The sequence below is a fragment of the Heptranchias perlo genome, chromosome 1 (assembly GCF_035084215.1).
Source record: "Heptranchias perlo isolate sHepPer1 chromosome 1, sHepPer1.hap1, whole genome shotgun sequence".
Classification (NCBI taxonomy): domain Eukaryota; kingdom Metazoa; phylum Chordata; class Chondrichthyes; order Hexanchiformes; family Hexanchidae; genus Heptranchias; species Heptranchias perlo.
In genome coordinates this window covers 94,492,002-94,517,651 of record NC_090325.1, presented here as the reverse complement: position 1 = coordinate 94,517,651, position 25,650 = coordinate 94,492,002, and the positions used below count along the sequence as shown (strand labels likewise).

At 44.4% G+C, this 25,650-nt stretch overlaps 1 protein-coding gene across 7 annotated transcripts in view; it reads left to right on the top strand.

Annotated features, from left to right (window-relative positions):
- Positions 1–25,650, top strand: part of tbc1d1 (TBC1 (tre-2/USP6, BUB2, cdc16) domain family, member 1) — a 262,797-nt gene that overhangs the window by 121,026 nt on the left and 116,121 nt on the right. For all 7 annotated transcript variants that reach the window (XM_067988911.1, XM_067988881.1, XM_067988901.1 and 4 more), the window contains 6 exons: positions 2,936–3,025; positions 4,895–4,999; positions 11,506–11,638; positions 14,635–14,726; positions 20,737–20,847; positions 21,157–21,288. In XM_067988911.1, the coding sequence (XP_067845012.1) occupies positions 2,936–3,025; positions 4,895–4,999; positions 11,506–11,638; positions 14,635–14,726; positions 20,737–20,847; positions 21,157–21,288 (663 nt within the window). The remainder of the gene's footprint in view (positions 1–2,935; positions 3,026–4,894; positions 5,000–11,505; positions 11,639–14,634; positions 14,727–20,736; positions 20,848–21,156; positions 21,289–25,650) is intronic.

The following is a 25,650-nucleotide window of genomic DNA, read 5'->3' as shown; positions in this document are numbered from 1 at the left end:
ACCCTTTCGCAACAAAAACTGCTCAAGATATCTTTTAAATTTAAAGTTTGTATCAGCCATTCTTCTAAGAACAATCAGCAAATTGGTTTTCAGTCAATTGGAATAGTGAGTTCAATTTATTTTCTCCTCTGTCTACTGCAAATAAGCGGATCTATGTGTGAAGGATATTGATGTGTGGGTGCAGATGTCCATGAAATACTGGTTTATTTTTTGCAGCATGGAGGAAAAAAAAACTTTTGGGTTAGCTGTTGCATTGCTTTTGCATTTTTCCACATTTTCTGTTTTTATTTCAGATTTGCAGCATTGGAGATCTATTTTCTTCCTTTTTCCCTTTCAGAGTGGGAAATTATGCCCAAAGCATTTGTTGAATCCATCAAAAGAAGATCTGAAAACGAAAATCGTCTGTTTAATTCCTATTGCTTTGTCTAGGAGCAGAGGGGAAGGAGAGAGGGAGGATGAAGGCGATTCATTGTACATTACCAGTGACACATGTATTTATATTGAGTGAGGAAGTGAATGCAAAAAGACAACTTTTCCTTTTTAAAAAAAAAAATCAAAGTACAGTCACGAGTAGGCATAAATGATCAAGATTGCAGAATCCATTGGGGGAGCTGGGAGTTGGCCTGTTTCCTGTGGCACTTAATCCACTTGTTGGAATCCTTTCACGTGTAGAAGATTAAGATACTGTTTCTATTCTTACAACAGCATAGTCGACTAAGTGCCTGTCGGTTCAAGATAAAACCAAAGATTGCAAATCTGAACCAGCTGCTTATTGACCTTTGATCTACTCTATGATACTGCACTGCACACATTCCCAGCCACTAGACTATTGAAAGGACCTGACGTAATGCATCATGCATTCGTGCAGCCTAACGGATATGATTTGGAGTGTTGAGGTTGCAGAATCTTATTATTCTTAATGGAAATTGAATTGAATGACAAGTGAAATGAGAACCACTGACTGTAAAAGCCCTGACTCCTCACCCAGAGTTTGAATTAGAAATAACATGAGCTTCATGTTCAGTTTCTTTTATACACACACACACACCAACCGCACACACACACACACACACACACACACACACACACACACCAACCGCACGCACCAACCCCACACACGCACCAACCCCACACACACACCAACCCCACACAATGGAATGTTTGCTTTTATTGCTAGGGGGATAGTATATAAAAACAGGGAGGTGTTGCTGCAGTTATATAATAATGTGGAGATGCCGGTGATGGACTGGGGTTGACAATTGTAAACAATTTTACAACACCAAGTTATAGTCCAACAATTTTATTTTTAATCCCACAAGCTTTCGGGGGCTTTCCCCTTCCTCAGGCGGTGTGACCGCCTGAGGAAGGGGAAAGCCCCCGAAAGCTTGTGGGATTAAAAATAAAATTGTTGGACTATAACTTGGTGTTGTAAAATTGTTTACAGCAGTTATATAAGGTATTGGTGAGACCGCTCCTGGAATACTGCATACAGTTTTGGTGTCCACACTTAAGAAAAGACATACTTGCTCTCGAGGCAGTACAAAGAAGGTTCACTCGGTTAATCCCGGGGATGAGGGGGTGGACATATGAGGAGAGGTTGAGTAGATTGGGACTCTACTCATTGGAGTTCAGAAGAATGAGAGGCGATCTTATTGAAACATATAAGATTGTGAAGGGGCTTGATCGGGTGGATGCGGTAAGGATGTTCCCAAGGATGGGTGAAACTAGAACTAGGGGGCATAATCTTAGAATAAGGGGCTGCTCTTTCAAAACTGAGATGAGGAGAAACTTCTTCACTCAGAGGGTGGTGGGTCTGTGGAATTTGCTGCCCCAGGAAGCTGTGGAAGCTACATCATTAAATAAATTTAAAACAGAAATAGACAGTTTCCTAGAAGTAAAGGGAATTAGGGGTTATGGGGAGCGGGCAGGAAATTGGACATGAAGCTGAGTTCGGATCGGTCAATGCCCTGTGGGTGGCGGAGAGGGCCCAGGGGCTGAGTGGCCGGGTCCTGCTCCTACTTCTTGTGTTATTTAGATTTGTGGTTGGGATCAGATCAGCCATGATCTTATTGAATGGCGGAGCAGGCTCGAGGGGCCGATTGGCCTACTCCTGCTCCTATTTCTTATGTTCTTATGTTCTTATGTTCATACACACACCAACCCCACACGCACACACCAACCCCACACGCACACACCAACCCCACACGCACACACCAACCCCACACGCACACACCAACCCCACACGCACACACCAACCCCACACGCACACACCAACCCCACACGCACACACCAACCCCACACGCACACACCAACCCCACACGCACACACCAACCCCACACGCACACACCAACCCCACACGCACACACCAACCCCACACGCACACACCAACCCCACACGGACACACCAACCCCACACGGACACACCAACACATTTAATGCCAATACTGAAATCAGAGAGATCAGTATTTTCTTTTTTTAACCCTGTGATGATTGTTTTAGATCTCTGCTTTACCTCATGTATATTTTAAATGTATGAATGCCTACCTGAACAGATGAGAAGTAGTAAAAGTGAGGTTATGTAGGTAAATTTCCTTTTTTTATTTTGATTTTTTGACCCTCTTTGTCCAGCTAGCCTTTCACTTGCAGGCAAAGGTTGTCTCTGACTGGGAGCTGAGTATAATAGGACTTGATTCTGATGCCATCTGTGTATTTTTGCAATTCAGCGTGATGGCCTGGCATTGTATTACAGTATCACAATGTTCCAGCCATGTGCATGTGCAGGCTTCAAGCAAGGTGACGGATTTGATCTTGCACATCAGTATCATAAATGGTGCTAAATATCCTACCTAACTCTCCTGTGTGGTCTAGGAACTGATACAACTGAATTTGTTGTTTTTTTTCGCTCATTTTTGTTGACAAATTATTTTCTCTTTTAGATTGGCCAGTCAGAAGTTTACCTCATAAGTCCTGACACAAAGAAAGTGACAATTGAGAAAAACTTCAAAGAAATCTCTTTCTGCTCTCAGGTTAGTATAAAGACGCTCATCATTTCTATCTCACTTCTCCAAGTACCGTACCACGTAAACATCATGTGACTTGGTTGGTCTGAAGATTTTTTTAAAATTGTAGATTCGGGGAAATGTACAGACCGGAGAAGCATTTTGATTTTGTGACTTTTTATTAAACTGAAAGTTAGGAGAGTGTGGAATGGTGGGGGTGTGAGCTTGCACAGCAGGTCCTTACCACAAACAGGAACTGACCACTTGAAGAGTGGCCAGAGGGAAAGGACTGCCTTTTCCTTGAATGAAACAACGTGAATTATAGTTTGTTTTTTGGATACTCAGGTATTGTGCAATTTACTTCATTTAATTTGAACATTATAGTGATCTTATTTTCTACGGTAAAAACTTGGCGGTTTTTCCTTTTTCTTCTAATGTATTTTCAATTCATATATTTAAGGTTGTGATCAATCATCCCAAAACTAAAGTCACTGTACCATTTTGAGTCTTGGGTTTACGAATGGCTATTTAGAATAACCTGTGCGGTGTGTTTTGCTTCAATCAGCCTGATTCCAAATGGCTTCCAATATTCGCACCGCTACTAACAAAAAGTACTAGAAGAAAGCTCATCTGCACTCTGGTGCTATTGATTCCAGATTGGCATCTTTTACAGAAGCAAAGTAGTCAAATAGACAAAAAAAAATTTGGATGGTTCAATCCTTGATCCACATAATAAGCATCAAGAACTTCACACACCCAGGCTAATTGAAATCTGTTGGTTTGTTGGGTCTTCATGTTGAATTTTCAGAAGTCAACGGTCATTCATAGCCACCGGCAGAGTCTCACTGGCAGATTTGTCATTCTTATTGGGATCTTTGCCTATGGATATGCCACCATTGCTGGTCTGCCTGCTCCACTTGAGAGGGGGTTTGGATGTTTTGGAGTGGAGGGAGGTTGCACTGGACCTCTGCAAGAATGGACCTCCGAGTGAATGGTATTTCTCCAGTTAAACATTATCCATTTGGATTGGGATATTTCCCTCCGATGCTTCAGCTGTTTATTGTGGAGAGGACTGCATTCCTCCACAGTGGGAGATGCACCTTCTTGCAGCTAGTAGCAGGAGCTGTGCTAGTCTGTGTGTTGCAGGCGCCCTTCCCGCCCTAGAGGACAGGGCCAGGAGACCGAGTTAGATCCTCCGTTGTGGTTCCTATGGTCTCCCAAACTGCTGCCCAGGATGGCTGAATCTACAACTGGGATATATGTATTAGGGTGTCCTTCGGGTGCAGCCCCTACATCGGCCATTGATATGGAGAGGTGAAATTTGTGGAGATGTGTGGGGTGCAGTATGTACCACACAGACTATGACAAAATGTTTAATTTCAGTATTTGGAAAATTTGGATTCAGTAGCAAGAGGACACTGGCACTCAAGTTGTCTTCTCCAATTTTTTTATAATCATTAAAAGTATGAAGGTGTGACTAACATACTTCATTTTACAGGAATTACTTTGTTTAAGTTACTTTAGCAATTGATAAATTTTTATTAACCATAAATGCTGGAACAGGCCATTATAGATGGCATTCATGAAGACATAAAATCCAAGCTTATCATATAATATTACGTCACAGAAATAGGCCATTTGGTTCATCGAGTCTGCGGCAGTGATTTTTTTTTTCCATGTGAACCACCTAATCTAATCGCAGTCTCATCATTCCCCATACTCTTAATATTCCTGCTTGTGGTCGGTGAGTAAAAATTCAGTTTCTCAACAGTTCTCCGACATCACAAAAACTTGTGTAAAGGTGCAACCTATACACTTGAGAGGTCAAATTTTAATTATGTATTAAAAGATAATTTAATAAATTATGAAATAACTTTCTCTCCCCTCCACGAACAGGGAATTAAGTATGTGGATCACTTTGGATTCATCTGCAGGGAGAGTCCAGACAGTGGAAGCTGCCATTTTGTGTGCTACGTGTTTCAGTGTACAAATGAGGCCTTGGTGAGTAGATACCAATCTTCTGGTGAAATTGTAAAGACTAGATTTGTCCAGGCTTTGAGGGTTGGATGAAATCAATAAATAAATCTAATACGTAGTTTACATTGCAGTTATTGATTTTTGTCTATTTTAAATTTTGTCCTGGGGTAAGATGTCACACCAGGACTATAAGCAGGTCCTGTTCTGAGGTTGACGCTGTGACGTATTGTTTGGCAGAGTAGGCCAGCTTCACTTCACACCTGCACTGGGAGTGATCCATACCGACTGTAGGTGCTTGAAATATAAACTTGTCTCATTCTCTAGAATCCCTTACTGTCAGCACAATTTTTTTTTAAGTGCAATAATGCTGTTTACAGTTTTAAAGCATTTTAAAATTGAAATAGCAGTGTAATCCAGATTAACTGGGAAACCCACCTGAGTTCTTAAAAAAGGCACCTAATTCCTGTGAAAATCCTTGTGAATAAATAGGATTTTTGTCCTTTTTCATGTTAGTCTTTATTTTATGTTGCTGACGTCAGTAGTGGAAGGAATCTGATCCCTATTGTAATTGTATATACTAACTTGGCATATGATCTTGTACAGTGCACCCTCCATACTGTTGGATGCAACCAAATACCGTGCTTGGAATACATACTAAACACACAATATGTTCTTGTATTCGAACAAGGCCCTCTGATGTTAATATACTAGACATACGGGGGGGGGGGGATTTTAACCCCCCCACGATGGGCGGGAGCGGATGGGGGGGGTGGTTGGGAGGGTTTAAATTGGCAAAAATCTGAAACCCCGCTGTGAACGCGCCTACTTCCCGTTTAACTGCAGCGGGTTTGGGGGCGTCCGAGTAACCTGCTCTGGAGAGGCGGATCAGTGATTATAATATTTAAATGAGGGTCCTCTCATGAGATTTTGGCAGCGATTTGAAGTTAAGGACTCCTGCACGGGTTTCCTGGGATTCGGGAAACTCGGCATTAAAACGGATGCGAGATTGAGTGGCACTTCATGGGGATGGTTAAAGGCCAGGTGTCCCGATACAAGCAATCCAAGCACCACCAGATTAACCAGGAAAATTAGTCAACCACAATGAATTTCATTCCATCAATGTTCAGCTGGTGTGCAACCACAAGAAAAGGTACATGCAGGTCTGTGCAAGATTCCCTGGGAGCTGTCATGATGCTTTCATACTGTGGCAGTCCAACATCCCCGACCTGTTTGTACCTGGGACCACCCTTAAGGGATGGCTGCTATGTGACAAAGGATGCCCCCTTCAAACCTGGCTGATGACACCTCTGAGGAATCCCACCAATGAACCCCAAGAGCGCTACAACGACAGCCATATGACAACCAGATGTGTCATCGAGCAAGCCATCGGCATGCTGAAGATGCGCTTCAGGTACCTGGATAGATCTGGAGGTGCCTTTCAGCATTCGCCAGCGAGAGTATCTAGGATAAACATGGTGTGCTGCGATCCGCACAACATAGCGCAGCAGCGAGGACTAGAGGTGGAGGAGGAACAAGCCGCTCAGCACCCATCATCTGATGAGGATTCCAATGGAGAAGAGGAAGAGGAGGAGGATGAAGATGAGGCCCCCAATACCAGACCATCAGCTCACATTGCTGCTCGGGATGCCAGGGAAGCCCTAATAGCTCGAAGATCCAGTTAGTCACTCACACTGGACCAAAGTAACTAGCACATCTCCCGACTTCCCCCCCCCCCCAACTCCCAGTGACACAAAGCAGTTCTGTAAGCAACCGTCCATCCATCGCACATGCACCAATTGTCCCCCGTCAATTCATGTCTTCACATTCATTACCAAGCAACTGAAAACCCGAGTTGCGACTCGGCAGGCAAGCATGGTGAACACAGGAAAGTGGTGCAAATTAATACATTTAATATGAATAAATAACTAAATGAAACACTAACACCATTTTCATAAACACCTATATGCCATACCCTTGGTGAACTACGAAGCTTTTCTTTTCCTTTCCCTTCCGCTCCTACATGGTGCAGCCCCTGTGGCTTCAGTAGAGGTAGATGCAGGCTTCTCTGATCCCTGCTCTGACTGCTGAGATACTCTTGGCCAATGACCTCTGGCTATTGGAGCCCATGAGGGCCCAACCAAAGACTGCTCCACCTTCCCCTGTGTAGGGGCAGACTCGGCCATCGGGAGAGGAGGCGGCATGTCGGGTACTGGTTGAGGAGGGGGCAACCGGTGAGACAAGGGAGCGCTTTGAGAGGGGTTCCCACTTTCCATGTTCCCTTTCACTATCATCCCTCTCCTGGGCCAGTGGCACACCCTTCCTACCTCTCTGCAGGGGAGTAGCTTGGAGCAGATCAGTAATGCCTTGTAAGGCCACGGCTAAGATATCTATCATCCAGCAGAAATGTTTGCATCCCTAGTTTGCACAGCCATGGCCAGGGTCTGCAGGGACTGATTAGTGCACTGCAATTGTAGTTCCACAGAGGAGGCCAGTCTATCCATGGAGGACACTTTTGCAATGGTCCATGACATCAATTCACACATGCTTGAGCTTGTCTCCTCCATCCTCTGTGCTACTGTGGAGACTGTGCCTGGCACGTCTGCCAGTACCTCGCAAATTTGCTGCTGACCCTCTATCACTCTCTTTTTCACTGATGGCCACCGGGGTTCAGCATCTATGTCCAGCTGAACAGAGCTTGGAGAACAGTGCGCCCTCCGATGAGGACTCTCCACAGCTATCCCTACCACCGCTCTCTGCTCGTGCTCACTTGTGAACTGTGATTCACCAGGTGAGTTCCCACCTAACTGTCTAACCGGACCCACCGACGTGCTCATATCTGCGCTGGTGCCTGGTTGGCATATGTCCTGTGATGTTGCACCCTCAGAAGGAACGAGCTCCTCTGAGGAATCCTTGTCATCTCTGGGCAGGGGTTGCTGTTCTTTGCATGGTGGCCCTGGAGGAGAGAAGAGACAGAAATAATTTAGTCATGGAAATGTAAAAATTTTGCAACTCTCCATGATCATATTTCACTCTGTGCTGAATTCAAGTCAAGATGACTTAGTCTTGTAGGACTTATGGGTCGGAAAGTTTAATTCTGTCTCCCGGCAGCAATTAAGTCCCAGTCTCTCCATCTCCGATGGTCAGGGATGCTGATATGCTTATGTCCAAAGCCTCCTGTTTGGCATTTGTGAGCACTACGATCTGTGGTGGCCCACCTCTGGTCCTCTCCCTCTCCCTTGTATTTTGCGCTCTCTCCTCTTAAAAGGGGGCACGACAGAACTATGAGCGTCTGTAAGGCATGTATGCATCCGATGGATGCAGTGCATTCGGTCAGTGTGACTATCAGGCAGTTAACAACACGAGAGGCACTGGCATGCATTTGAGGATGTGTGCTGAGAATTGTGTGAGCTGGATGAGGTGGTATCACACCATATAAGGATTGGGGTGAGTCACAGTGGTGGATGGAGGAATGGGGAGGTGAGGAAGTGCATAGAAAGAGAATGATGGGTGCTGCTGAAACTTAAGTGGTGTGAGGAGTGATGTGAATGGAGTACGCTTGACAAGATGGAGGGTGAGAGGGGGTGCACTACAGGATATAGATGAATCTGCAACTGTCCTCTTCTTTCCTGACCTGGTTAGGACATTAAAAAATCTTCCTGCACTGCATCCAAGTCCTCATGATCACACTCCTGCTGCTCACCTCTTGGGCCACTTTGTTGTGGCTGCAGGTTTTCTTCTCCATTGCTAGGGAAGAGGACCTCCTTCCTCGCCCATACTGCATCCAGCAGTACGTCCAGGGAAGTGTCATTGAATCTGGGCACAGCATTTCACAGCCCTTCTTAATTCCATCTCTCAACTTGAACTTTGCACAACACAATCCACAGAACTCCAAACCTCCTCCACCTTTGCATCTGTGAAGTGTGAAGCGGCCCTTTAAATAGTCGAGGTGAAATCACGTCGTGCGGGTCCACGTTACGCCCACTCACGTGCGGTGGCAAGGAGAAACCCAGAAGTAAAATGATGATGAGGCATTCTTGTTGAAATTGGACATTCCCATGTGTCCCACGATGTTATGCATTTGTCTCCCACTATCACCTCCCCCCGCCTCTGGATTATTATCGGGTCCAGTGTCGCTTTTACAATTATCCTGTCACCAACATAAATCACAGCAGTTTTCACCTTTCTGCAGCAGTTTGACAGCACTGTTAAGTAACTTGAACCCAGGGCACGGAATCATCTCCATTGGATATGTAGCAGTAATGAATGTTGGGGTCCTATCAATGGTACAAATTGGTTGTACATTTCTTGCAGTTCAAGTTCATCTGAACACCTGGATTCAATTACTATTTGATACCTCACTGACAACTATCTGTAATCCTGCACGTAAAGAGTGAGACGTTTATAAAATCTATCGACCTTTATCTGATGTATGTGCAGCAAATGTTCGCACTGATTTCATATTTACTGAACCAATAAAATGGCACTGCATTGCTGCAATATCTGGAAATATGAATGTTGTAAATCTTGGCATTTACAGTACCTACTGTTTAGAGGCTAAGCTGAGTCATGGAATAAGTCATTTCTCTTTATTTAACATATGGCTCTAGGGCTTTTGTTTCAGCAGACGCTTTGATGATGCACCTTCTGCCATTTTAGACCTCTTTTGGTACTTGCACACGTGCTGTCGCTCGCTCGCTCGCTCTCTCAATTTTGACTCGATCTCGCCCGCACTCGTTCTACATTTGCTTACATGCTGGAAGCTTCCATTATGCACTACAGGTTTTATTTTTCGGTTCTGATGCTGCTCTCTATGGGAGAATCTTTCAACTTCGGCAGGGGCTGAAATGGAAAGGAAAATCGGGCGGAATGTATAACGGGGGGCTGATGCACTCCCGCCCCAGATTACAACTTTCGTGCCAATGGCAGGCCCAACTTTTTTTTTTATTCGTTTATGGGATGTGGGCGTCGCTGGCGAGGCCAGCATTTATTGCCCATCCCCAATTGCCCTTGAGAAGGTGGTGGTGAGCCGCCTTCTTGAACAGCTGCAGACCGTGTGGTGACGGTTCTCCCACAGTCCTGATAGGAAGGGAGTTCCAGGATTTTGACCCAGTGACGATGAAGGAACGGCGATATATTTCCAAGTCGGGATGGTGTGTGACTTGGAGGGGAACGTGCAGGTGGTGTTGTTTCCATGTGCCTGCTGCTCTTGTCCTTCTAGGTGGTAGAAGTCGTGGGTTTGGGAGGTGCTGTCGAAGAAGCCTTGGCGAGTTGCTGCAGTGCATCCTGTGGATGGTACACAGGATGCTGCCAGTGCTGTAAGTTGAGGTGGCTCTGTGTCTTCCGGAGGAACCTCAGGAGGTGGTTTCCCGAGCTCCTTGGATGGCAGCAAGTGTAAAAACCTGCTGCCAAGTGGTACTGGTATTTTTTTAACTCGACCATGGCTGCCTGAGCACTCTGCCTGTCTCTGTTTCTTGCTGGCCTGTCCTGACGTTCTCTTCCCCCACCCCTTACCACCTGCCGCCCTCCCCTTTTTCTCCTCCCCCCTCATCAGTGAAAGTGTCGGCTGTGATTTTTTTTTCAGTAATTATGCTTGCCTAAGTTTTCACATGTAGTTGCCTTTCTGTTTCTGCTCATACTGTAAGTGGGGCAGAATCTACCGTATCAGGAGCCATAACACATTAAGCTGTCCCATATGAAAGGAATGCCAGGCAGTCGTGAATGCAGTTCCCACTGCTTATAGCAGGCATGTTGATGTTCACGCAAAGTGGGCAGTAAAACTGTATCTTTGCTACTGGTTATAACCACGGCAACAGTCTGGTAGCTGGAGGGAGGCACTGAGCGCAGTGTATGTTTTGGGAAGCAGAGAGGCTGCAAAAGATAATTGGTGCTTGCAAGAGGGTTAAACAGTGCATCCTGTAGCATCTCTTTTAAGAATAGTCTGATGACTGCTCTCTTCCAAGCAAAGTGTCTGGGGACTGCAAGGCTTTAATCCGCCAAAGGACTCAAGTGGTATCATAGCAGTTGGATATCATCCAAAACCTTTTATGGGATGACTGATTTGAAACACATCGGGCATGGTTTTAGCTGGGAGCCGGGAACCCAGCCCAATACCGGCCAATTTCGGGCCATAATAGCAGAAGAAAATCCAGCCCAAAGTGTCTATAAACTATTGTGGCCGACGTGTATTTACATAAAGTAATTTAGTCTTACCTTTAAGTTTGCTGCATGAAATGGGAGAGGGGGGAGAATGTGTTTCATTCCTCACTACTGAAATCTTGATGGCCAGCATTTTTAAATGAGCCATTTGTTGAGCACCAATTTTAATACCCTGCTCCATTAAAACTGTTTATGGTGGTGGTTATCCATGAGAAATAATTTGTTATCTAAGAGACTCCAGAACAGTTCACTATATTTTCACCAAAATTCATTAACTGCATCTCCTTACCACACACTGGGTGGAACGAAGTTACTGTGGATCTGTCCCATTTCCATTTTTCCACTGAAAGCAGTCACTTTCTTTTTTTACACAGGTTGATGAAATTATGTTGACATTGAAGCAAGCATTCACTGCAGCCGCTGTCCATCAAAACATGAAGATCCAAGCTCAACTATGTGAGGGATGCCCAATGAACTGCCTTCACAAATTATGTGAAAAGATAGAAGGTAGTGTATGACAAAACATCCATTATCAGTTTTGATTTCCTGTTTCTCCCCATGCAACGTTAGCTCAGTTAGGACTACAAAGCACGTGGCGCCAAAACTACAATTGCTTTCTCAGTGATGTTTTAAAATTTTTATTGTCCTTCGTTAGGTCGGGTACTCCAGGTTTGCCAAAGAATGCCTGTTGTAGACTAGCACCACACTTCTCCCCTCCCATGTTTGTATGTCACTATATGCTGAAAGCAGTTCCCTTATTTCAGAATTTAGGACTATAATGGAAACATTTTATGACTGTAAATGAAAATATTCACTCTACCAACACAGCTGTGAGAATTTCTCCCACCCACATCTCCCAAACTGCAGCCAGGTGTCCGTTAAACACAGTTTATACAACTGTAAATTTAGTAATACCTCAATGAGTGTATAAACTGATCTAACAAGTAACACCACTGTCTACTTCTATTCTCTCCACCTTCCATTTCTCCCTCCACCCTGCCTCTCGGGTGAGAAAAGCACTCTCTTCTCCTCCGCCTTCTGCTGCCTATCGCACCTCAACCTTTTTTTCTCCTGCTATTGGCAGTTGTGGCAGACAGCTGACTGGTTGCACTGATTTGTGCCACTTGCTTGTGGATGATCTTAATCTGATGGAATTGGTAAACCGCAGGCCTCCTTTACAGAGCTTTAGATTTTCTATATAGACTAGAGCAATGATGCCTGCCAATCCACATCGAGTCTACAGCACAGAAACAGGCCATTCGGCCCGACCAGTCGTGCCAGCGTTTATGTGCCACACGAGACTCCTCCCTCCCTACTTCCTCTAACCCTACCAGCATATCCTTCTATTCCTTTCTCCCTTGTCTGCTTATCTAGCTTCCCCTTAAATGCATCTATGTTACTTGCCTCAAATACTCCATGTTCTTACAACTCTTTGGTTAAAGAGGTTTCTCCTGAATTCCCTATTGGATTTATTAGTGACTATCCTATATTTATGACCTCTAGTTTTGGATTCCCCCACAAGTGGAAACATTTTGTCTACGTCCACGCTATCAAACCCTTTCATAATCTTAAAGACCTCTATCAGGTCACCATAAGTCTTCTCTTTTCGAGAGAAAAGATCCCCAGCCTGTTCAGCCTTTCCTGATAAATATACCCTCTCAGTTCTGGTGTCATCCTTGTGAATCTTTTTTTCACTTTCTCCAATGTCTCTGTATCCTTTTTATAATATGGAGACCAGAACTGTGCGCAGTATTCCAAGTGTGGTCTAACCAAGTTTCTATACAAATTTAACATAACTTCTTTGCTTTTCAATTCTGTCCCTCTAGAAATGAACCCCAGTGCTTGATTTGCCTTTTTTATGTCCTTATTCACCTGCGTCACTACTTTTAGCGATTTGTGTATCTGAACCCCGAGATCCCTTTGCTCCTCTATCCCATTTAGACTTATTATCCAAGCAGCATGTGGCCTCCTTATTTTTTCTACCAAAACACACCACTTCACACTTATCTATATTGAAATTCAATTGCCAGTTACACACCCATTCTGCAAATTTATTAATGTCTTCCTGTATTTTGACCCATTCTTCCTTTGTATTAACTAAACCCCCAATTTGGTGTTGTCTGCAAATTTTGAAATTGTTCTTCCAATTCCCAAGTCCAAATTGTTTATGTAAATTGTGAACAACAGTGGTCCCAGCACCGATCTGTGTGGAACACCACTTCCCACCTTTTGCCAGTCTGAGTAGCTACCCTTAAACCCATCTCTCTGTTTTTTGTTTTGTAGCCAGTTTGCTATCCATTCTGCTACTTGTCCCCTGACTCCACATTCTCTGACCTTAGTCATGAGTCTACAATGCAGTACCTTATCGAAGGCCTTTTGAAAATCCAAATATATTACATCTAGGCAGTTATTTATTATTTTTTAAACAAGATATTGGACCCACCTTTAACTCTGGGCGGGATTTGGGTGGGTGGGTAGCGAGGTGTGTCGGAAACTCACTTGCCATTCCAGGAATGAGGCCCAGGCTGTTTTAACTCCCGGGCCACATTTAAATACTGCCGGCCGAGTTCCCACTCAGAACTGGCAGGAAGCAGGAGAAAATCGCGCAGCTTGGAGGCTGCCCACTGACACACATAGGTGGCAAGATCAGCTGTGATGAGGTGGATCATACTATGGCTGTCCCATAGGCCAGTCTTCAAAAGGTTTCTTTCAATTGTAGCCACAAGCAGTAATTAGGCTTTCTGGCTGTCCCTCTGTTTAGTCCCCCCTCCCACTCCACACTGCTCAATCTTGTAAACTCTATCTGTTGGCTACGAACTTGTGGTTATTATACTGCTGAAGTGTAGCCATTAGGTCGTGAATCACATTTTGTAGAGAATGAACTCAGTGCTAGGCCTATCACAGGATCAGTAACTAATGATCTAAGCTGACTGCTCACAGGCCATTGTTTAGCTGCACCCCCTACTTCAAATGACAGTTCTGCTTTATTTTTACTTTCCGACTTCTTTCTCCCTTCTGTGCATCCCAAAATCATCTAAAGCAGAGAAATTGTCAAATTAACCTTCCTTCGCACCATTTCTACATTTTTTTTAATGCACACAGTAGAAACTGAAAACACCATGAAAAGAACTGAGGCGTGATAGGCACAGTGGAGTCTCTTGTATAGCTGGGTTAAACTAAGCACTCCAATGTACCTGACTCTTAAAGGGGCAATGCTCAGAGCTGTTTCCTCACCCTCTTCTTTCTCGTTACTGGCCCTACCTGGAATGACAGCTCATTCATTTGCGAGTAGCAGTTGAACTGGGTTCAAAAGATAAAACCACGCTGAAAGGAGGTGTACAACATTTTTAAGAAATCTTTTCACCATATCAAAAAGAGGTAATTCAGTACTAGAAATGCAATTACTGATTTGCACTTCCCAGCTTTAGTTTTGTCCCCTATTTGCCAGTGACTCTAAATACACATTCCAATGGTTTACTATTTTATTTGTCATCTTTTGCTAGGCCTACATCCTTCAAAAGCAAAGGTGGAAATTCAGAAACACTTGTCAACATTTAACAACAAGGAACAAGGATCAATCTTCGAAGGGGTTCAGGTAATTTTAAGTTCTAGTTATTAAACACAAATGTCAAATATAAACTTTAGGCTTTTCAGTGTTGAAGTGAGAAAGGCAAAAGAAAAGGATGCGTGTCTTAGCGTTAGAATTTTAACTCTCATGCACTTCCTTCCAAGATCAAAAATTCTTACAGTGCATTTAATTTGCTTTAATTTATGACAACTTCAGGTCTTGTAGAAAAAAATTGAAGTAATCTTGGGTGTAATTCTGATAATTCTAATCTTAATGGTTATTAGTATAAAAATAACATTTAGTTCTTTGAGTCACCTCAGCCATTTTCCATTGAAACCTGCAGATGATGGTTAAGATCCACTTCTCCTACAAACAATGAAATATTACAGGGATATTTGTGTACATATGTGACATGGAGCAATGCAAAGGGTTTTAATTCATGATAGTCATGATACAATGAATTCTTGATTGTTTTGTCTCCCGTCTAAGTCACTGTTCTTTGTTCGAAAGCATCATCTTCATCTGCAGCAATCAGCCAGGCTTCAAGTTGCTCTGTTGACGAGCGTCACTGTTCACATTGAGATGAATGTTGCTAGAAAAAGGCAAAATGTTTATGGGACCTTGACAGACTTTTCAACCTGGCAACTTTGCTGGAAAATTGAACCAGTTTTTGAATGGAGCACTTCAACTTGGGAAGAAAGGGACAGAAAACTGTGCCCTATTGAAGTTTTCCTCCACGTATCAGATCGAAGGGCATAATTTTCTGTGACTAACCTAGTCCTACCTTATGGGGGGGGAGGGGATTGGGATAGCTGCCATCATTCACGATCTCAAAGAAGAAAGGACCAATGAGAAAACGGCCATTTCTGGTAGCTACAGACAGATGTGCATGATCTCTTCTAATACTGATATCTGGGAATAATTGATTGGTCTCGACCAACAGACCAAAAAAAAATTAGAAGTTGAATTTAGTGCAGTACCATTTTTGGTGCTGGCAGTTGGTAAGTGACCTCCTTCAACATTTAATCTTTAAACTAGATAGAATCATAGAATGGTTACAGCATGGAAGGAGGCCATTTGGCCCATCAAGTTTGTGCCGGCTCTCTGCAACAGCAATCCAGCTAGGCCCAGTCCCCCGCCCTATCCCCGTAGCCTTGCAAATCTTTTCCCTTCAGGTCCTTATCCAGTTCCCTTTTGAAGGCCATGATTGAATGTGCCTTCACCACCCCCTCGGGCAGTGCATTCCAGATCCTAACCACTTGCTGTGTGTAAAAAAAAAAAGTTTTTCCTCTTGTCACCTTTGGTTCTTTTGCCAATCACCTTAAATCTATATCCTCTGGTTCTTAACCCTACTGCCAATGGGAATAGTTTCTCTCTTTCTATTCTGTCAAACACCAACTATCAATGTTTAATGAGTCCTGTCCACTTGTCAGCCCTTCATTTATTGCCCCTGGCACGTCTTGCTAAGACACTCCAGATTATATGGCATTTTGTTGACATCAGTAGCTGAAGTGCCTGAAGTGGTTCTTCAGGATGTCGTGGCATTTACTGCGTGCTCTGGAAGCCTGCACAAGCAATAGGAACAGGCAATGTTTTCTTCATAAGGGGTCGGCCATTTAAGACTGAGATGAGGAGGAATTTCTTCACTCAGAGGGTTGTGAATCTTTGGAATTCTCTAGCCGAAGGGCTGTGGATGCTCAGTCATTGAGTATATTCAAGGCTGAGATAGATTGATTTTTGGACTCTGGGGAATCAAGGGATATGGGGATTGGGCAGGAAAGTGGAGTTGAGGTCGAAGATCAGCCATGATCTTATTGAATGGCAGAACAGGCTCGAGCAGCCATATGGCCTACTCCTACTCCTGTTCTTTAGCATCTTGCTTGCATTTAATGTACAACAACGTCCAAAGGAGTGTAATCGGATAAAAATTGACACCGAGCCAAAGAAGGAGATATTAGGACAGTTGAGGGTTTCAGCAGCACGTGGGCTGAGATGGACGATGTTACGGAGGTGGAAGTAGGTGATCTTGGTATGGAGAGGATATGGGGTGGGAAGCTTAACTTAGGGTTAAATAAGACGCTGAGGTTGCAAACAGTCTGGTTCAGCCTGAGACAGTGGCCACGGAGGGGATGGAGTCAGTGCCAGGAAAATGGAGGACAAGTTGTGGCTTTATTTGAGATTGCAGAGTGTTGTAAGGCCCAGGTGATCCCTGTTATATTGCTTGCATTGATTTTTATAAAGCTTTTGATTTGATGCTTCGTGCATCCCTCGTTAAGAAGCTGGAAGCTTTGAGAATTCAAAGCCATATTTTTGGATTTTCTCTCAGGATGTGCACTCCAGCTTTCATACCCCTTGTAACAGTATAGCACTCATTGAACCTAGCATAGTGGTTATGTTACTGGACTAGTAATTCAGAGACCTGGACTAATAATCCGGAGTCATGAGTTCAAATCCTGCCTCGGCAGCTGGGGAATTTAAATTCAATTAATTAAATAAAATCTGGAATTAAAATACTATCAGTAATGGTGGCCATGAAACTACTGGATTGTGGTAAAAACCCTTCTGGTTCACTAATGTCCTTTTAGGGAAGGAAACCTGCCGTCCTTACCCGGTCTGGCCTATGTGTGACTCCAGACCCACAGCAATGTGGTTGATTCTTAATTGCCCTCTGAAATGGCCGAGCAAGCCACTTAGTTGTACAATCTCGCTAAAAAAAGTCATCATAAAAATAAAACCGGATGGACCACCCGGCATCGGATGACTAGGCACGGGACGCGACAAAGGCAAACCAAGCCCAGTCGACCCTGCAAAGTCCTCCTCACTATCATCTGGGGACTTGTGCCAAAATTGGGAGAGCTGTCCCACAGACTAGTCAAGCAACAGCCTGACAGAGCCATGCTCAGGGAGAATCAGACCTTTCAGCCAACGTCCCAGACTCTTCCATCACCATCTCTGGGTATGTCCTGTCCCAGCGCAGGAGAGACCGACCAGAGGTGGTGGTACAGTGATATACAGTCAGGAGGGAGTAACCCTGGGAGCCCTCAACATTGACTCTGGACCCCATGAAATCTCATGGCATCAGGTCAAACATGGGCAAGGAAACTTCCTGCTGATTACCACCTACCGCCCTCCCTCAGCTGATGAATCAGTCCTCCTCCATGTTGAACACCACTTGGAGGAAGCACTGAGGGTAGCAAGGGCACAGAATGTACTCTGGGTGGGGAACTTCAAGACTTCAATGTCCATTACCAAGAGTGGCTCGGTAGCACCACCACTGACCGAGCTGGCCGAGTCCTGAAGGATATAGCTGCCAGACTGGGCCTGCGGCAGCCGGTGAGCGAACCAACACGAGGGAAAAACTTACTTGACCTCACCCTCATCAATCGACCTGTCGCAAATGCATCTGTCCATGACAGTATTGGTAGGAGTCCCTGTGGAGATGAAGTACTGTCTTCGCACTGAGGGCAACATCCAACGTGTTGTGTGGCACTATCACCATGCTAAATGGGATTGATTCAGATCAGATCCAGCAGCTCAAAACTGGGCATTCATGAGGCGCTGTGGGCCATCAGCAGCAGCAGAATTGTATTTCAGCACAATCTGTAACCTCATGGCCCAGCATATTCCTCACTCTACCATTACTAATAAGCCAGGGGATCAACCCTAGTTTAATGAGGAGCGTAGAAGAGCATGCCAAGAGCAGCACCAGGCGTACCTAAAAATGAGGTGCCAACCAGGTGAAGCTACAACTCAGGACTACATGCATGCTAAACAGCGGAAGCAACATGCTATAGACAGAGCTAAGCGATTCCACAACCAACGGATCAGATCAAAGCTCTGCAGTCCTGCCACATCCAGTCGTGAATGATGGTGGACAATTGGACAATTAACGGGAGGAGGAGGCTCTGCAAACACCCCCATCCTCAATGATGGCGGAATCCAGCACGTGAGTGCAAAAGACAAGGCTGAAGCGTTTGCAACCATCTTCAGCCAGAAGTGCCGAGTGGATGATCTATCTTGGCCTCCTCCCGATATCCCCACCATCACAGAAGCCAGTCTTCAGCCAATTCGATTCACTCCACGTGGTATCAAGAAACGGCTGAGTGCACTGGATACAGCTAAGGCTATGGGCCCCGACAACATCCCAGCTGTAGTGCTGAAGAATTGTGCTCCAGAACTAGCTGCGCCTCTAGCCAAGCTGTTCCAGTACAGCTACAACACTGGCATTTACCCGACAATGTGGAAAATTGCCCAGGTATGTCCTGTCCACAAAAAGCAGGACAAATCCAATCCGGCCAATTACTGCCCCATCAGTCTACTCTCAATCATCAGCAAAGTGATGGAAGGTGTCGTCGACAGTGCTATCAAGCGGCACTTACTCACCAATAACCTGCTCACCGATGCTCAGTTTGGGTTCCGCCAGGACCACTCGGCTCCAGACCTCATTACAGCCTTGGTCCAAACATGGACAAAAGAGCTGAATTCCAGAGGTGTGGTGAGAGTAACTGCCCTTGACATCAAGGCAGCATTTGACCAAGTGTGGCACCAAAGAGCCCTAGTAAAATTGAATTCAATGGGAATCAGGGGGAAAACTCTCCAGTGGCTGGTGTCATACCTAGCACAAAGGAAGATGGTAGTGGTTGTTGGAGGCCAATCATCTCAGGCCCAGGACATTGCTGCAGGAGTTGCTCAGGGCAGTGTCCTGGGCCGAACCATCTTCAGCTGCTTCATCAATGACCTTCCCTCCATCATAGGTCAGAAATGGGGATGTTCGCTGATGATTGCACAGTGTTTAGTTCCATTCGCAACCCCTCAGATAATGAAGCAGTCCGTGCCCGCATGCAGCACGACCTGGACAACATCCAGGCTTGGGCTGATAAGTGGCAAGTAACATTTGCGCCAGACAAGTGCCAGGAAATGACCATCTCCAACAAGAGAGAGTCTAACCACCTCCCCTTAACATTCAACGGCATTACCATCGCCAAATCCCCCCACATCAACATCCTGGGGGTCACCATTGACCAGAAAACTAACTGGACCAGCCATATAAATACTGTGGCTACAAGAGCAGGTCAGAGGCTGGGTATTCTGCAGCGAGTAACTCACCTCCTGACTCCCCAAAGCCTTTCCACCATCTACAAGGCACAAGTCAGGAGTGTGATGAAATGCTCTCCACTTGCCTGGATGAGTGCAGCTCCAACAACACTCAAGAAGCTCAACACCATCCAGGACAAAGAAGCCCGCTTGATTGGCACCCCATCCACCACCCTAAACATTCACTCCCTTCACCACCGGCGCACTGTGGCTGCAGTGTGTACCATCCACAGGATGCACTGCAGCAACTCGCCAAGGTTTTTTCGACAGCGCCTCCCAAACCCCTGACCTCTACCACCTAGAAGGACAAGGGCAGCAGGCACATGGGAACAACACCACCTGCACGTTCCCCTCCAAGTCGCACACCATCCCGACTTGGAAATATATCGCCGTTCCTTCATCGTCGCTGTGTCAAAATCCTGGAACTCCCTTCCTAACAGCACTGTGGGAGAACCTTCACCACACGTACTGCAGCGGTTCAAGAAGGTGCCTCACCACCATCTTCTCAAGGGCAATTAGGAAAGGGCAATAAATGCTGGCCTCGCCAGCGATGCCCACATCCCATGAACGAATTTAAAAAAAAATTCCTACCCAGTCTTAATACCCTCTGAAGTGGCCTAGTAAGCTACTCAATTATAAAATATCTTCAGCAACCCAGGCAATGGATTATGACAAGACTTAAGCAATCTTGGCTGCTTTGACCCTGCGAAGTCCTTCTTACCAATATCTATATGCACACACACATCGAGTGGATGTGGGCTTAATATCCAGTCAAAAGGAAGCTGAAAATAATGCTTAAAGCAATGCAAATTTTTCAATAAAAAGGTGATCTCAGTACTCTTTACGTGGACCTGAATGACCAGTTGAGTTAATGCACCTCTGATGTCTTGACTATTTTTTGAGTAGTTGAAAATATTTAATCTAAACTAATGTCTGCTTATAGAAAATGAAGCCAAAAAATGAACTGGAAGAAAATGAACTTGTTCTGGCAATGCTGCGGCAGCTGTATGAAGAGAAACAGAAGCTGCACGTCCACAATGGAGATGCAAAGCAGGTACATGGTCCTCGCGACCTCAGGCAATAACATGTTAGAAACTGCTTTGTTGCTAAACACAAAATAACAAATCAAAATTATCTGCCCAACACAGTGGCTTGGTTTCAGAACCAATGCTTTGATTTTTGCTGTAGTTTGCCTGATGTAAAAGGACAAGCTATTCCTATTCACCGTGACCATGTTTATTCTCGGATACCTCATTTTAAGTTGCAGAGAAGTCGGGCTGATTCACTTTGTATCCTGCCCCATATGCAATGTTTACCCTGGATCAAAATTTGTGGTATTTACAAATTTAACGTTTATTTTTAGGCCTCACCAAGCTGCCCACAGCATTCCATTCTGAATGAACAACAATCTCTCTCTGGCCGCTTCAGACTGGACCACCTGAAAATCAAGGCCAAAAAATCATTGGCTGAATCACTGGAGAATATTTTATCAATGGTGAGTATTCTGTTGTTTCTTGCTAAGAATTACTTGCACAGTGTGTTGATGCGATATGGAGAGCTCATCCATGCAAGCCAGTTTTGCCTGTTAATCACCAAATTAAGATACTTATGAAAAAAGAAAGACTTTTTGGCTTGTCTTAGTTCATCTATTTAAAATGACTCAAACTCCCCTCTTCGCAACGTCCAATTGGTTCTTCAAAGATTCCCGGGTTTTTGCCTTCATGACTCTATCTGGAAATCCATTCCAAGCATTAGTCACTCTTTGTGTGAAGAACTTCCTGTTAGCAGTTATAAATTTGCCTTTTACTGATTCGAGCCTGTGGCCTCTTATACTATTCTCGCACTTTAAAGTAATTTTCTGGATCTGCCCTTTTCATACCATTTACTGACTTACATATTTCTAAAATCACCCCTCGGGTGCTTCTTTTCAAAGGTGAAAAGCTTAAATTTCTCCAGTTTTTCCTCATATCTCCGAGCCCTAACACTAGGGGTCAGCCTCATGGCTCTTCTCTGCACTGCCTCCAGCACTTGAATGTCTTCCTTCTGTCTCAGTGACCAGAACTAGATGCAGTACTCAAGGTTTGGTCTGACCACAGAACTGTACAATTTGATTAGATTTCCTCTGCTTTAGTATTCTACTGTTATAACCATATCGTTAAACATTCTATTGGCTTTGTTGACTGCTGACTTGGTTGGACATGTTGAGCGTTGTGTCTGTTAAGGCTCGTAGGTTGTTTTCAACTTCACATTTCAACACCATTCATGGAACAAGTATGTTAATGTTTCCTTCCTTTACACTCATTTGCATTAAATTCTCATCTGCCATTACTCTGCCACTTACACATTTTATCCAACTACTGTAATTTCTGAGCTGTTTCCTTCACTTCACTGCCCCTTCTAGTTTGGCACCATCTTCAAATTTGGCCAATTGACATGGTTCTCTTGAGTCCAATTCATTGATATTAACTAGAAACAGTAGTGGTCCCAAAACTGATCACTGGGGTACCTCATTCAGTTTCTCCCCCGCCAAACTCTGATATAATTCCTCTAACAAGTATCCACTATTCCCTGTCCTCCTTAAATTTCTTATCTATAACCACGATACCCTGAGTTGCCATAGCTTTGAGTTCAACTAATATCCCATTGTGTGGAACTTTGTCACGTACATTGTGGAAGTTTAGGCGTCAAAACATCGTAATGCTTTCCATAGTCCACTTGTTATGTCACTTTCTCAAAGAAATCAAAGGTTGTTCAGGCAGGATTTTCCCCTTCTGTACCCGAGCTAACTGCTATTTACCATGTTATTATTGTATAGATAATCCTCAGGTTTATGCCTGATAATCAACGCCATTATTTTACACAGGATTGATGTAAAACTAATGGTTTGAGGTTGCCTGAGTCTGATTTGTCACCCTTTTTAAAAATGGGCACTATAATAGCCCGTTTCGGTCTGCCAGTGTCCACTGGGTCCCTCATGATTATCGCCAGTGCCACACAAATCATTTCCTTTAATTTTTTTTTGGTTGAAAGTAAAATCGTTTGAAGAAAGCGAATGCTCTTCATAAACTGTTGTACTGCTTTTATACGGTAGAAGCCGTTATGACCCCCCCCCCAGTCAGAATCCTGTTCTTCAATTAAACAGGGTTTATTATCAACTACATAGAATATGTATTGAGCTCTACATTAGCACATTAAGAACTAAACCCAGTCCCTGCAGTCATAGGTTTAAAGCTATTTTGCATTCAGTCTCAATATACAAACACTTCTACATCCTGAATTCACAGGGAGGTCATGTTTATGCTCTTGCAGACCAGTAAGATCCCAGGTTTGGTGCACAGATTGTGCTCAATAAGCTGACACCAGCCAGAGCAGTGATAGGATTAGATTTAGAAATGGCCGCAGTGTCCCTGGATTAGGAAGGGGGGAAATTGATGAGTATTCCCACTTCTGATCTCTATTCAGTGATCCCTGCATGTGTGGATGTTGGATGGGGACAGGACGGGGCTCCTCTGCTGCCCCTTTTCTGAAGACAAAGGGAGAAAATTAGAGAGGGTAAAAAATATAGCTGCTGTTACTACAGAAAGGAGGTTCTGCACTTTAGTCCAATCTGTTGGAAGCTGAATCTCCCCATTTATACTGCAGGAAGGGACTGGCAACAACAAGATGATGATGGGTTTATGACTTTGTAATTCTTGCTCGTCTTTTTCCCACTGAGGGGGGAGGGATAGGGGCAAGGTCCATACGCTGCCTATAGCCAGATCCAAAGTACCAGAGCAGATGTAAATATCACTTGGTCAACGCTTTTGCATTTTGAGACAAACGTACCCAACCAAACCCCCTTTTGACAAAGATTTAAGTGCTTCTAACAGCACTATTACTGCTTTTTAAAAGATAATGGTAGAATAGTGCCACCTACAGGAATTTAATTGGTAATTTAGTACAATAATAGGCAGTGCTCACCAGTAACACAAACAAAACGTAAAATGCTCCTTGGGGAACATCCTACAATAAAATACTGAGATTTTGGCAGACGCTGTGTATTATGAAGAAATCATTAATTTTGTAAACATGTCTTAAGATTACAGTGTTGTCCAGTACAGATTTTGAAACATATGACTTCTGCTTTACCTTAGGCAGGTAAATATTGTACTTCATTTAAGTTAATGAGCATGAAACACTCACGTGGGAGTGACTCTGTGGCACAAGCTGACCGACCATTCTGATGAATTACATTTTCATCAGAAGCTTTTAAGTTAATAATAACACTAAGACCCCGATATTAGCAGGGAGGCGGGATGGCAGCAGGGGGGGCGATTGGGCCCGTTGCAAACCCGCATGAACCAAACTTACCGTTTCCGACACGATTGCACATTAATTGATAGTGGTTAATGTCTTCTCCGGGTTTCACGCCCGGCAGCTAGACTGATTGACAGGCTGGCTGCCATCAGGAGCTGCAATGCGGGGGGTGGTGGGGGGGAGGGGTGCAGCAAGAAAGAGAGAGAGCGCGACGTCATCCAGCGCTAGAACGGAAGACCGGGGTGCGGCGGAGCGGAGGGGGAAGATCGGCGTAAGAGGGGGGACATCGGGAGAAAATCGGGAGGGTGAAGAGGGGGACACCAGACATCAGAGCAGGTTTCAAAAGTAGGTGCATTTAGTGTTTTCACTTCTTCCTTGCATGGTTTTTTACTTAATTTATTTAGTTTCTTTTTCCCTGACCTGGCCCTTCACGCCTGGTTTGAATTAGAAGCAGTGGGCAAGTCGCCCAGGTAAGTTTAAAAAAAATCTTTCTAATCCCTTCATCTGTCACAGGTAAAGTGCCTTAATGAAGTACATTTGGTTCTTGAACTATCATCTGTTGGCTTCCGTTTTCAGTTAAAAAACATAGCTTGATTTAGGTTGTGGATTTCTCTACGGCTTCCATTAGTCCATCTGCGGTTGGCTGATGACAGGAGGTGTATTTATGGTGGTCTTGTCCTCCCCTTGCTCTTCACTTCCTTCTCCCCCCACCCCACCAATTCCCCATTCACAGCTACCACCCAGCAGAGCATTGTACTCCTGTTCAGCTCTCAGGCTCACATGGGAGTTAAAGCGGGTAATTGAACTCAGTCTGAGGTTGGGCATTCAGTTTTCCAAGATTTGTTCCTTAATGATGCGCAGAACTGTTGCTGAGCCATCTTTTGCAGGAAGCAAAATAGTAATGATATTCCTTTTCCAGCATGAAAGGCTCTACCAATATCCTTCTTCAGCAACCCAATAGGAGGTGTGAGAGAGTCTGGGTGTAAACATTTCCTTATCCCATAACTGGAGGAGTTTGTGGCCTCTGTTCAACAATTCCCTCTGGTGGCAAGGCCAGAATCAAGCACTTAACTATAGGGACACAAACCTATATGCTCCTCCCAGGCACAGTGCAATGGGCTGTCAATCGTATCATAATATGCAGTATGTTACAGCACAGAAGGAGACCATTCGGCCCATCGTGCCTGTGCCGGCTCTTTGAAAGAGTTATCCAATTAGTCCCACTCTCCTGTTCTTTCCCCGTAACCCTGTAAGTTTTTTCCCTTCAAGTATTTATCCAATTCCCTTTTGAAAGTTATTATTGAATCTGTTTCCCTTTCAGGCACTGCATTCCAGATCATAACTCTCTGTTTAAAAAAAATGTTTCCTCATGTCGCCTCTGGCTCTTTTGCCAATCACCTTAAATCTGTGTCCTCTGGTTACCGACCCTTCTGCTACTGGAAACCGTTTCTCCTTATTTACTCTATCAAAACCCTTCATGACTTTGAACACCTCTATCAAATCTCCTCTTAACCTTCTCTGCTCTAAGGAGAACAATCCCAGCTTCTCCAATCTCTCCACA